The sequence below is a fragment of the Heptranchias perlo genome, chromosome 26 (assembly GCF_035084215.1).
Source record: "Heptranchias perlo isolate sHepPer1 chromosome 26, sHepPer1.hap1, whole genome shotgun sequence".
Lineage (NCBI taxonomy): Eukaryota > Metazoa > Chordata > Chondrichthyes > Hexanchiformes > Hexanchidae > Heptranchias > Heptranchias perlo.
The window spans coordinates 27,722,608-27,736,332 of NC_090350.1; the positions used below are offsets into that span (position 1 = coordinate 27,722,608).

Below are 13,725 nucleotides of genomic sequence, written 5' to 3' on the forward strand. Positions count from 1 at the left end.
TCAAGGTGGGGATCACTGGAAGAGAAGTGGCAGTGATCAAGAAGGTCCTAGGTTTGTTCCTTGGTCCCTGCTCTATTAACTAATCACACATGGAGCAGCAATGGGGAAATTATAATGAGACTCTGTTTCTGGACTGTGGAGGAGGAAATAATCAACCACATCTCATGCTGCTGATCGTTGTCTAACGATTGTTGCCAGCAAGTGTTTCTACGTGGATGTCGGCTTTGACCGTGATGCCTTCCACCCCCTTGGTTGTGTTTACACGTTTGCTAAGCTCTTTCATGTTATGAGCGGGCAGTATGAACGCATGTTGCCTGCGTAGATCGTACTGTATTAGCAAATGCAGTATAAATTAACCTAGGTCAAAGTTCACACATTGTCTTCAAGCTGCAGTAATGTCGCCATCTAGCTGCATCGGATAGACGTGTTTTATATGGAACCAAATCAAACAGAACTTCCCAATATGGAGTTAAGCTGGTATCATTACTGTTGTTAAGTGATATATTTGGCATATGGGCAAATCTTGTGATGCTTTTATCTTGCTGTAACAATCTCTTGACTTTCTTCCTTTGCCACTTCCAGCCCTTCTGGCTGCACATTTTGGGGAAAGAAACCATGGAGCAAGAAGAAGAAAATTCTCTGGCAGCTTGGCACACTGATTGGTGCTCCAGTGGGCATTTCTCTCATCGCTGGAATTGCTGTTCCTGCCATGATCATTGGCATCCCGGTTTATGTTGGCAGGAAGGTAGGAAAGATTATTAGAAAAGATATCTGCTGGAAGCTTGTAACAATGGTCTTTCCTTGTTGTAACACTCTGATACCTCAACATGACAATTATTGTGAATTACTCCCTTATTCATAGATAAACGATCCTCTTGACCATTTCCTTCAATGTAAATATATTTTCTGTGGCTCCCGAGCACTACGTTGTGGAGGTTCACTTCATCTTTTTTAATTGATTACGTTCACTGACGGCTTAAAGTGGCAATGAAGTTGGCAATCCAATTCTTTTTGGAAATACTCAGTAAGTCAGGCAGCATCTGTGGAGAAAGAAACAGATTTAATGTTTCAGGTCGATGACCTTTCATCAAAACTGAAAGAAGTTAAAAGAGTTAACAGGTTTTAAGCAAGTACAGAGCCAGGCAAAGGCGGGGAAAGGAAGAAGGGGCAGGAAGGAAAGAACAAAAGGGAAGGTCTGTGATAGGGTGGAGGGCAGGGGTGATTCAATGACAAAAGGGATGAAGAGCAAGACAAAGGGGGTGGTAATAGGACAAGTAAAGAAACAAATGATGGGTCTAGAGGAGCTGTAAATGGCAACAGCAGAACCATTACCACTACCTGCCGTCTGAAAAAATGGGAGCAGTGGTTATGATCTGAAGTTATTGAAATCAGTGTTGAATCCATAAGGTTGTAAAGTGCCTAATCGAAAGATGAGTTGCTGTTCCTCAATCGTCTGTTAAGCTTCATTGAGACAGTGTAGGAGGACAAGGACAGAAAGGTTAGAGTGGGAGTGGGATGGAGAATTAAAATGGCAAGCGACTGGAAGCTCAGGGTCACGCTTGTGGACTGAACGGAGGTCTTCAGGAAAATGATCACCCATTCTGCGTTTGGGCTCCCCACTGCAGAGGGGACCGCATCGTGAGCAGTGAATACAGTATAGTAAATTGAAAGAAGTACAAGTAAATCGCTGTTTCACCTGGAAGGAGTGGCAGAAAAGTAGAACATTTAAATTAATCTGTCTTGAGCTATTTCATTTGTTTCTTTCAAGAAAAAGAGGTTAAACACATGGAACAAGACATAAGTTCATTGTAGGTAAAAGCCTGTGATTTATAACTATATTTTACTGTGAGAAAGACTGTTGCAACTCAAAGGGATGGGCATGCAATGGAAAGTTGGCACTGTGAGTTTGAATCTTTATAGGATTGCAGTTATATTTCATCCCATGTACTAAAACCTGAATGCTAATTTGGATTCTTCACATTTTATTAGCTCCACATTAATTATAGACACATAGTTTTCTATGGGATCATTGTCTGAGTTTTATTTCAACACTGCCAACATCCAAATAAAGCATTTACTCAGATTTCAATCCATTAAGGTACACTGGTGTGCAGGACTCCTTCTCACCTCCACTCCAGAAGGTGTTGCTTCTTTGCTGGGGTACGGATGCACAAATGCAGGCCACTCTCCAGTAACCTCCCTGAGTGGCCATTGCTCTTACATAAACATAGACATTTAGGGCAGAATTTTGACCTTGAGCCAGGAAGGGAGCGGAGGGGGAAGATTTTCAGGTGCGAAAACCGGAAGGTAAGTTGGGTCGCGATCTATGATCACGACCTTAACAAGGTCAACAAATTTTACTTCCGGGCTTCGTGCCTTGCAGCCAGCCTGATTGACAGGGCAGGAAGGCCTGTCGTAGTGAACCAGGGAGGTGGAGATCGGGGTGGGGGGGGTCTAACGTTGGGACTTAGAAGTCGGGTGAAGAGTCGGAGATAGTTGTGGGGGGGGGGGGGGCCACCGTTATGGGGGGCCCACCATTGGGGAGGGCCAGCCAATTGCGGGGGTCTTGTCGGCCGATGAGCTTTTTGGGCCTGGAAGAAGCACTCCTGCTGCCCCAGGCCCACAAGCAGTGCAATAAAGGCACTCACCTCATGGATCTGGCCCATCCCGCCTGCTTTCACCTGATGTGAATCGGAAGCAATGGGAAACCTGAACAGGTATGGTTAAATTCACTTAAGTTTTCCAATAAACAAAGTAAGTACCTCAAGTATTTCAATGAGGTACATTGCCCCTTTAAATATCAGCCCGTCTGCTTTAAGTGGGGGCGGGACTTCCTGGTATCTGTTGTCCACACGCAGAAAAACCTGCCTGAGTTAAACCCAGAAGTGGGCGAGTTGGAGCCGGGGATGCGGTCCCGCTCCAAAAAGCTGTTATTTTAACCTCCCACCTGCCCCTACCCACCTGGTCTTGGGAGTTAAAATTACCCCCTTAATGTCATCAAACTATTTGACTGCAGGGAACATCACAGCTGAACTTGGTCCAATTCTTACCTAATATAAGCAGTTGCAAAAGGTCACTGGATAACAATCAGGAGCAAGAATGCTGCATAATTTCTCCCACCTAAACCTAAGAGTGCTGAGATCCAGCACCATTCTGGCTGAGATCAGCTAACTAAGCAACAGGCCAGAGGTTGAACAAACTGGTTTTGAGTGAAAATTATCTTAGCATTTCAGTTTACTTCAAAATAAATTGTGTAGTTTTGGAGACTAACCTTAAATTTATTTCTGGTAGCTCCATACCTTTTGGAAGAAAAAACATAGATTCACTGTGCGCCTGAACCAAAGAAAGCTTGTGTTTTTTTTATATACTTCGAACAATTACACCGGCTAATTTCCAAAGGAGAAGTTTTTCTTGCCCACTCTTCTGTAATGTCCACAATAAAAGCAGCACAACACGTGAAAACTTATCACTGCACCATACGCTGTTAACTCATGTGAAACTGAAGCATTAGATTAATCCTGGTGCCCATCAAGATCCAGCCACAGCAAATAGAATTTTAATGTGTTTAAATACACTTTTCACAGAAATAAAAGCAAGAAAAACCCATCAATGTGCTGTACATGTAAACCTGTCAATTTCAGAAGTATTATCCCTTAAGGTAGGAGCGTGTTAGGCAAACCGTTTTTCTGTGAATCTTGTGTGTTCCTGTTTCTTTGAAGATTTTTTGAGCTAGTGAATATCTTAACTCTTTCTGGCTTTTATTCTTTAGATTCATAGTCGCTACGAAGGAAAGAAGGCTTCAAAGCACAAAAGAAATCTGGCAATCACCGGTGCAGTTACCCTGTCTGTCATTGCTTCCCCTGTGATAGCAGCTGTCAGTGTAGGTAAGTTCTGATTTTTGCACCCGAGACTGGATTTCATAGCAGATGTAAAGGTGTAACTGGACTTCATGCTAGAAGGCTAACATATTGTTAAAATAAGATTTGTTTTTAAATTCACCATCTTGGCTCAGTATTCAAGTTGGAGGAACAAGAACTCAGTATCCAAGACTTTCTTTTTGTCTCCACCTTCAAATCCTCCAATTCGATATACAGCAACCCTCAACTGAATTGATGGAAGGCCTCCACCAGTGCTCAATATGTAACGAGCCTCTTGGTTGTGCCTGAGAATATCCAAAATTAACTGATCTCTTATCTTACCATTTCCCCTTCGAGGAATCTCTTCACCTTTCCTCAGTGCTCAGCTGAGGTTAGTCGTTACTTGTGTGAGAAATGGAGGGCACAAATCTGTCATGCCACAGCAATCCACTAGAGTAGCAATCCACTAGACCACCATGCTGCCTGTTACAAGTTTCAGGTCTGTCTTAGACTTACTTATAAGTACAGCAGTGCTAGTCACTCCTGTAAGCCATCTTGAGCATCTTAGTGCCCAATATCTAATTATACAATAGTGTAATCCAGGGGTCTAACAATAGGATTGGTTGTGACCTAAACTGGGTATCATGTGCCCATCTCCAATCTTTCAAATGGTGGACTGAAACGTTTTATGAGACAAGACCAGATACAAATTGTTAAGCTAGTTTATTTTATGCACAGCAAGTGACCAAAAGAGAATAATAGATATAATCAAATCTCACCTTGATTCAACTACCTATAGAACCTTTCTTCTGATCATGACCCACTCTGGGCTTGAGATGAGTGAGTTTCCTCTTGCTCGGCCAAGCTTTCTCCCCAGACCCAGCTGGCTGGCTGACTCTATGGGCTCAATTTTAAAAGGGCAGCGGGGGTGGGGGTGGGGTTGCGTGATTTGCGGGCGCCAAGCCCGGAAGGGAAGTAGGCGGATCGCAACCCTAATGAGGCCAATTAAAGCCTCTTCCGGTTTTGCGCCGGGCAGCCAGCCTGATAAACAGGCTAGCTGCCAACAGGAGCTGCACATCTGAAGGGGCGGGGAGGGGGCGAGGTGGGGGGGAAGAGAAAGAGAAAGAGAGAGAGTGGGGCGGGGGAGGAAGACAAAGGTCGGAGTGCGGGGGGAGAAGACATCGGGGTGGGGGGGAGAAGACATCGGGGTGGGGGGGGAGAAGACATCGGAAGGAGGGATGGTGTGCAGAAGACATCGGACATCGGGGCAGGGGGGTGCAGGTGACATCATTTGTAAGGTAAGTTTATTTTTTTTTAACAATAGGAAATGTAAATTTATTTAATTTATTTAGTTTATTTTTGACTGATCTGGCCCTTCACGCCTGGCGTGAATTGGAAGCCATGGGAAAGCCTCCCAGGTAAGGTCAAAATCTTTTAAACTATTCAATATGTCAAAAATAAACTACCTTAAGTACCTCAATGAGATATATTTGCTTGTTTAAATATCGTCCCGCCGGCGGGACTTCTGGGTTTGGGAATGGCAAGCGCACCCAGATGACTCTGGGTCGTGCGTGTTCTTCAGCGGGTTGGAGCCGGGAATCCTGACTGCTCTGGATTTCTCCGATTTTCTTTCCCCTCCCCGCCCCCAACGCACCCCGACTTTCATTTTAAAATTGAGCCTTATATATCTCTTCTATACATCCCCATGTTCTCAGTAAGTGGGAGGTCCACCTATCTGATTCCTTCCACGTTCAGTGATTCACCAGTGGCCAGTCAATATAGCAGGCTACCTTTCCTCCCTCTTGGGGTGAGACTCTCAAGACACCATCTCCTGCTCTTGTTAAAATGAATAGGGACCATCATGCCTTAATGAGCCTGCGATGAGTCAACTGACTCTCATCGTGTCCATTTGAAGTAGATGACAAGCTGCAATATTCCACAAATGACTTACCTAGCTTGTGTGAATTCACTCTTGAACAGAAATCCTTCCCTTGAAGAAGAAAAATCAATAATAGTAAAACCTGACACGGCCTTATCCTGAAAACATCTTCAGGCATATGTTTGGATACCTCAGCCAGCCAACTAAGTTTTGAAGAAATATTATAAATGTTATCAACAAAGAATACTAGAAATGACAAGTTCTTCTGATAAAATATTAATTACTGATTTTTTTGTTTACAAATGTATACATAAAATTATGATTTTTACACGAATCATTAACAAGTAAAATCAGGTTGCAGTCGTCGACACGCAGTTCCAGGGGGAACATCGGGTTGGCTTTTTTGGGCAAGACAATTTAAGGTCTGATCTATTTTCTTTAAGGAATTGGAGTTCCCATCATGCTGGCTTATGTTTATGGTGTGGTCCCAGTGTCACTTTGCCGTGGTGGTGGGTGTGGGGTCAGTACAGCCAATGGAAAAGGAATGAAGATTGAATTTGATGAAGACGATGGGCCAATTACAGGTAACTCTCAGACACAAATCTGTTAGCCACTTTAGAATGAATGAATAAATAATAAGCATTGAATTAGGGATTGTAACCAATCATATCCCAGAAAGCTTTGCAGCTTTATCAGGAGGGTTTAAAATATGTGCACATGTATTTGCCCAGCTGTCTACGTATGTTTGCTCACCTATGTGTGCTGACTTTGGTCACTGGTGCATTTGTTTGCTCACCAGTGTCCATGTGTGTGTATGCTTGCTCATCTGTACGTGTGCATGTTTTTGCTTACCTGTGCATCTATTTGCTCACCGTTGTGTGTGCGCACGCATGCATGCAATCCCTCTGTGTGTTTACCCATATGTGTATGTGTTTACATATGTGTGCTCACCTGTGCATTTGTTCACTCTCTTGTACATGTGTGTTTTCTCACCTGTGTATGTGTGTGCACATTTGCTCACCTGAAACGTCTATGAACGATGGAACGGTTTTCACTTTTCACCTAGTGACAGAATTAAGTGCACAGTGGCCACAAGTCTGATCCAATGCTCCCCACCATTACCTTACACAATGTGCCTGGCCCTCAACCTCAAAAAAGTAACTTCATTTTTAAAACTACCTATTCTTATTGACATAAGAAGGCTGGCAAATCAATGCCGTAGTGAATTTGAAATAACACACTCTCTACTCTTAACTTGAAGAAGGTGGCAACTCTGACCATAAGTGAGTTTATAAGAGTAATACGAGTGAGAATTTAAATGTGCTAAGAATTTGAGATATTCATGATTGTCCAAAATGTAACCTTATTCAGTATACCACAAAGAATTAGTGATAATTTACATTTATTTAGGATATAGGTGCCAAGTAAATTAACTACTTTAAACAATAATGAGGAAAGTTCCAAAGGTATTCCCATTAACTGAGATTTTTTAAATCTCTGTTTCCCTGCCTTGTCTTTCTCTTTGTCTCTTTCTCTGACTCTGACTCTCTAACTCTCTCTCTCTTTCTGTCCCTCTTCCTTTTGCTGATTTCCTTCTGATCTTTCAGTGGCTGATGCGTGGCGAGCTCTGAAGAACCCCAGTATCGGAGAGAGCAGTGTTGAAGGGTTGACCAGTGTTCTGAGTACCAGTGGCAGCCCCATTGATGGTGAGAGTGTAATGCAGAGCAACTACAGTGAGACTGCCAGCTTTGCTGCTTTATCAGGAGGCACGCTGACTGGAGGGGCACTGTCAGGGAGCAGCGGACTGCACGGCAGGTAAGTTTTGTCTGTAAAAATGTTAGAACAATTGGGGATTGGACAGCAGAATAGGATGGAACAAAACTTGGTCATGCCAGTGTTCAGATCCAGGTTGAAGTTCATCCCAGAGAGGACGACCTGCTTTCTGCCTTATATTGTTTTAAAGTACTGTGCTGTAAAAGAGGTGACAATGAAACAATTACATCCCTTAGCGTTAATGTCATCACATGTACATTCTGCTCTTGGAGCATGTTGCATAACATAAAAAAGACACATTACCACATTACAGTGACTTTTCCAGGGTAACACAACAGTAATAAAAACATCCTAAATGATCCAACGGATGACATGAAGTCTATAATCAAAGTTTGGATGATCCCTTGCAGTCTCAGTTCAGTTTCAAATTAATAAAATACAACCCTGTCTCATTTTTGTTACTGATGAGCAGTGCTCAAAGTGATGTGAGGAGCACAGATATGACCAGCACTTTAAATCTGGAGTATGGAGTTAGCATGTCCATTTGCCAATGTTTTGCTATAGGCCTTTTCTTATACCACTACTATGCCACTTTATGTACTGCTTATTTGTCATTCTGAAAGGTTGTGGATTAATACAACTAAAGGGATATCCTTCAATAGACTGAATGGCCTGTTCTTGTCTTATGTTCTTATTGGAAAGAAAAAAGATATTCCATACGTGGGCTAAGGTTTGGAGGCAGGGGTTGCATTATCAGGCCAAAATTTAGGGCTGAACACAGCAGGCGGCTTGGGCAATGAGTAGGAGTGGTTTGCTGTCACTAGTGGGACTATAATGCATTCTATAGTAAAGTTGATGATCCCTTGCTGAATCTGGGGAAGAAAAATAATTTTGAGTAGTTGCTTGGCATGCCATATTGCAGAGATGGTTATTGGTTCGATAACAAATCCAAGTCCAGTATGAAGTTTTTCAATGTATTTTGCAGGCTGGAGATTCAGGCTGATATTCAAAAAGAAGGCTACAATTTGAATAAAGATTCCGTCAGCCTAGGGGCAACCAGTGATAATGCCAGCACCAGGGCCATGGCAGGTTCTATCATCAGCTCCTACAATCCACAGGACAGGTGAGCTAAGAAACATATAATACTCCTACTCAAAAGAGAATGAACAAAATGCACCTACCTGACAATCCTCCTTCCAATAGAAAATTGAAGTTGTTTGAAAATAATTTAATGCTTTGAGAATCCATTCATCCAAAATTATTCTGAGAGTATTGTAAATGAGGATTCCTTTCTCTATGGCAGTTCTCTAATTTCAGCTTGTAACTAGCAGCACTGGAGGCCTGGGAGCATGTTGTTTGCTTATCTTCCCAATTACAGCTTACTTGAGCCTTGTGAGCCTAGAGAATGAGGAGAAAAACGAAGGGAGTTTATGCTCAAAGAAAGTCCATTACAAAGAGTTCCTAAATCTGCATCCTTTCACCCTCTCATCTTGGAAGATCTTGCTCTGTTGCACTCTTGATAATGCTTTTAATTTGCTATCATATTCTTGATTAATAAATCATCAACCATCCCATCCCATCAGGAAAATAGAAACATCATCTCGCATCAGATTCTGTTTCAAATCCAGCTGATATACAATTCCATCTAACACTGAAATTGTTCATTATTGGGGGAGTGTGGTCACATTGGCATGGATAAAAACTGGAACATTTCAGCGCCCCATTACATGCTTACCTTTTACTCAGACTTAATTTACTTACCCCCTAGGCTGTCATGATTAGGAATTTTTTTCACAGAAAGGATTGGAAAAAAAGCTATATGTAAGGGTCGTGTTTTAAAGTAAAGTGTATTCACACACATTTACAAAAAGGCACCGAGACAAAAGGTGGATAAAATGCTAATGAGCCAAGTTTGATGGTGTTTCCTTAAAGACTGTAAATAATAAAGCAATTTATTAGCCTGTCTCAACAATTGATAAACACCTCACACCTATTGTGTTGGGAAGTCTCTGGTTCCAGGCACTCATCAGGAATGGTGTGGTAGGCCTTCACTTCTGGCTGTGAACACAGAGATAAAAACAGAGACACTTAGTCATGTTTTAAAACCAAAACCTCTAAGGGTAAGCTTTGGCCAGGCTCAGAAGAAGAAAGCAGTTCGGAGTTATTTTGTTTAAGTCAAGCAAGGTGACCACCTGAGGTTGGGAAGCGTATTGTGGTTATTATTTTGTGTTAGTACGCAGAGATAAATTGTATTGATTGATCATAACTGTTGCTTTGCATGAGAAAACTACTTAATGATTCGTATCTGGCCTCGTCTTACCAGGTTTTCTCTCGGTTCACTTTCAAAAGGATTGGAGAGCCATGAGACACAAATATCTGGTTCAGATCACAAAGGGGAGATACTATTGTTACACCCCAGGGTTACTCTATCATATATTTAGATATTGGGAAGTACAGAACACCCCTAAATGTAAAATGCTCAGTCTGCTTATGGAAGTGACCAGCAACCCTATACCTGAGAGAATATATAAGGCAAGATCCAAATTTGTAATGGAGGAATTCAAGCTAAGTATTTTAATTAATATATTTTTATTACAGGGAGTGCAATAATCTGGAAGTGCACGTTGACATTGAAACCAAACCCAGCCACTTGTGTTTAGCCATTGGAAGCAGCATCGATGAATCACTTCACATCCACACTCAGTCAATAGAGGGACTCTGCTGTGAAGAGAAGGACAGCTCTTACAATAGTGACCACAGGGACTGCATCACAAGCAAAACATGCGATGTAACACTTGCTCAACCTGAGAGCATAAAAAGTGACGAAGAGAGCACAGATACTCAGTCAGACGACATGCCTGACATTAGTTCCGACGAATGTGATTCCCCCAGTCCAATTAATGGCAGCCAACTGGAAATTGCTGCTTCAGATAATAAGCTCTTAAACAATGAGAGCTTGGAGTGTGATGATGATGAACAAAGGGAATATATTCCTGAGCAATTTGGGCAGCAAAACGAGACTGTAGTATACTTTGTCTAAACCCACAATCCGCACTTAATTCATCAATCCATATCATGCACCTTACTCTTCAGTCTATGGTAATATATTATATTTGATGTCTCATCACAATGTGCTTAAATGTAGAAGATTACATTGCACATTTGACAATCACATCTTTGACACAGTAAATAAAGATATTAATTGCTTAGTTTCTTGATTAATTTTATTGTGAAACCTGACAGCACTGCCATCGTTACTTTTGCATGAATTTGAGCAGAACTGCTTGTTTCTCAGGATTTTCCCCCCCCACTCCCCGCCCCAGCAAAAAAAAATCTTCCTATGGGAATAACGGACATTTAAAAATTGTTCTAGTCATCACAAAAGTCAGGTTTTGCTTGGATGCTGGCTGACTTGGAGCCTTTCTCTTTCTGACTTGCAAGATATGCAATCTATATCATCATTTTATAAAGAGATTAAATAGATACTAAAAGTGGTGACTGTATATGTGGGTTCTGTCTCGCATGATACTGCGGCCCAATGTGTTTATATACCAAGTGGAGTACATTGAAGGATAGAGATAAGAAAATTAGCCTTGATTTGGATTTTCATGTCATTTCAAGCTGCAATGAATTTGATCCTTCGAACTTGAGCTTAATTCTAAACAGCTGAAATTGTTGCCGCAGTCAGTTGTACTAGTATAAACTGGTCTCGACTCCACACAACCAGGCAGTTGTAGATTTTGCTTTCTTGAGAAGCAGCAACATCTGTCTCTTCTTGAGAAATGGGAACTAATTGTGACTTGATTTGATCAAAGTGACCAAAGCTGTATTTTAGGACAGCTTAGTAAAATTCAACTCCTGTTAGCAGATGGTAGTGGTAGTTGAGGAATCCCAATCTATGCTAAGCCTTTATACCTTTAGGGTGGTTGAGAGAGGGTTTCTTGTTCTAAATTTAACATGATTTGACAGTCCCAACAATATCTCATTGCCTGAAATGCCCTTTCAAGCAAGCCTGGAGTGTGCTGGTGACCTCCTTGCAATGCAGCTTCCCAGTGACCACTGTACTGCTAATGAGATTATAGAAGAACCTGAATCTGTATATTTCAATAGATATTACAATTCAAAATATCCAATTGGCTATCTGGGCATCGACTGTCACACTATCCGGATAACTTGTTACAGAGAACAGCTTACTGTCTCTGAAATCAGCCAATTCTGTTTTAAATATGGTTTCTGTTGTTTGCTATTAAGTTCTTGCGATGAATGTTATAAGGTAGAAAATGAAATGGACAAAGAGCTATCAGATCTTTAATTTATAATGTTTTAAACCAAACTAAACAATTGTAATTGTGTTTTCTGTTTTACTAAATGCTACTGTGATCCCTTAAAATGCTTTAAAAATCACACTGTCCTTTTAAAATCAAGGGTAGAATTCCACCCAGGACCCAGTCCAGTGGGTAAAGACACTGCCTGGTGGAGTATTTAACCATATAGCCTAGAGGTGCTGAGTTAGCTGATCTCTGGCCTCAGCACCCCTAGGAAAAATCAGGTCGAGTTCCCTCTCCTGAATGCTATCAAGTGACCCCAGCTAGAAAGTTTACGTATGTGGACGTCAGATGAGATTGGACTTGGCTGTGATGTCCTCCATGATTGACAGCCTGCTGAGTGCTGACATAGTGCTCGTATATCTAGGCTCACGCATGATGAATAACTATTTGACAGGGTCCTTAAGGCTGCTGGTGTGTGTGGAACCATACCCCAGCAAGTCAGTGCCTTCAAGAGAGGAGGGAGATAAAATTTGGAGAAATACTTAAAATCCTTGGAAGTGGAGCTTTATCAGCTATGGATTGTCTTTGCAGCCCCCTGACCCTACCATATTGCTGCAAACACATGGCAACAACAGAGCAAGCAAGATTCAGTTATTATCAGGGCTGTCTTGTTTTTTTTAAAATACCACTTTGTTATTGCTTCATGTAAATAAAAACTAATAAAGCGAATCCTAGGGAAACTGTCTTGGATATTAACTTTGACACGTAATTAACTAATTTTATTTGTCATATGAAGTGCACCATCACTGGCTTCAGTATTGGACTGAAGGGATGCAATAATTGTTCATTGCCAATGTGTTCAAACATGTTGCTGCTGATGTCTGACAGAGTCTCACTTCACCAACCTATTTTGAAGATGAGAAAATTAGTTTCTTTTAAAAATGGAGTAAGTTCCCCACAATTTCAGTTGGCAAATGCAATATGTAACTGAGCCATGCAGTTCAGAAAGTCTTAGTTTTGATTCCTGGTCTGTGTTGTGTTGGGAGATGGGATTGGAGTCGGGGTATGACAGTTGGCCTGCATGCCTCTGAGATAGTGTGAGAAATAAAATGAATCCAGGTAGCTTAATCTTGATCACTGTCCAATGACTGCTGGTGGAAAATATAGGTGTGTAGAATTCAGGTAAGGGCAGGGTTGGACCTAACTGGCCCGCCACCATATAACAGTCAGCTAATACTCTCTGTTCCAGGTCAAACATGAAGAATGCCACAGGCAAAACATCCAGTGCTCAGAGCTGTTGGACTATACCTCAGCATGAATCAATGTTTTCATAGAACCATGTAAGTTTAAGCACAGAAGGAGGCCATTGTATCTCTGCCAGCTTTTCGCTAGAGCAATTCAAAACTAATCCCACTGCCCTGGTCTCTCCATATCCCTGTGTCTTTCTCTGCATCAAATGTTTATTATTTCCCTGAAAGATCCATTGATCTCTGCCACATCTCCTCACAGTGGCAAAGCATTCCATGCTCTAACAACTCTGTAAAGAGATTTCTCCTAATCTTTATCCTCACTCCCTTAGTAACAATGTTAAATTGATGACCCCTTGTCACTGAATTACCAACCAGAGGAGATTGTCTTTCCTTATTGACCCTATAAAAATTTTTTTTTTATCAATTTCATTTTTTAAAATTTTATTAAATCTCCTCCTAGCCTTCTCTGTTCGTGTAGGAATAGTCCCAGTAGCTCAAGTCTCTCATCATAGCTATAGTTTCTATTCTTTGATATCATCCTGGTGATTCTTGCTGTCTGCTTTCTATGGCATTAACATCCTTTTTACAATGGGGTGCCCAAAATTCCACACAGTACTCGAACCGTGGCCTACCATTGCCTTGTACAAATTATAATAACCTCTTTGCTATTGTAGTCTATGCCCCCATTTGAAAAACTG

At 41.6% G+C, this 13,725-nt stretch overlaps 1 protein-coding gene across 2 annotated transcripts in view; it reads left to right on the forward strand.

Moving 5' to 3' along the window:
* rnf19b (ring finger protein 19B) overlaps window positions 1-12,517 on the forward strand; it is a 38,389-nt gene extending 25,872 nt beyond the window's left edge. Inside the window, exons 5-10 of one of the 2 annotated variants that reach the window (XM_068006622.1) lie at window positions 583-745; window positions 3,770-3,884; window positions 6,180-6,320; window positions 7,344-7,551; window positions 8,495-8,632; window positions 10,108-12,517. In XM_068006622.1, coding sequence (XP_067862723.1) covers window positions 583-745; window positions 3,770-3,884; window positions 6,180-6,320; window positions 7,344-7,551; window positions 8,495-8,632; window positions 10,108-10,549 — 1,207 coding nt within the window. In that variant the 3' untranslated portion in view covers window positions 10,550-12,517. Of the gene's footprint in view, window positions 1-582; window positions 746-3,769; window positions 3,885-6,179; window positions 6,321-7,343; window positions 7,552-8,494; window positions 8,637-10,107 lie in introns of those variants that run through there. The other variant, XM_068006623.1, reaches the window with a different exon arrangement.
* The last annotated feature ends 1,208 nt before the right edge of the window (window positions 12,518-13,725 follow it).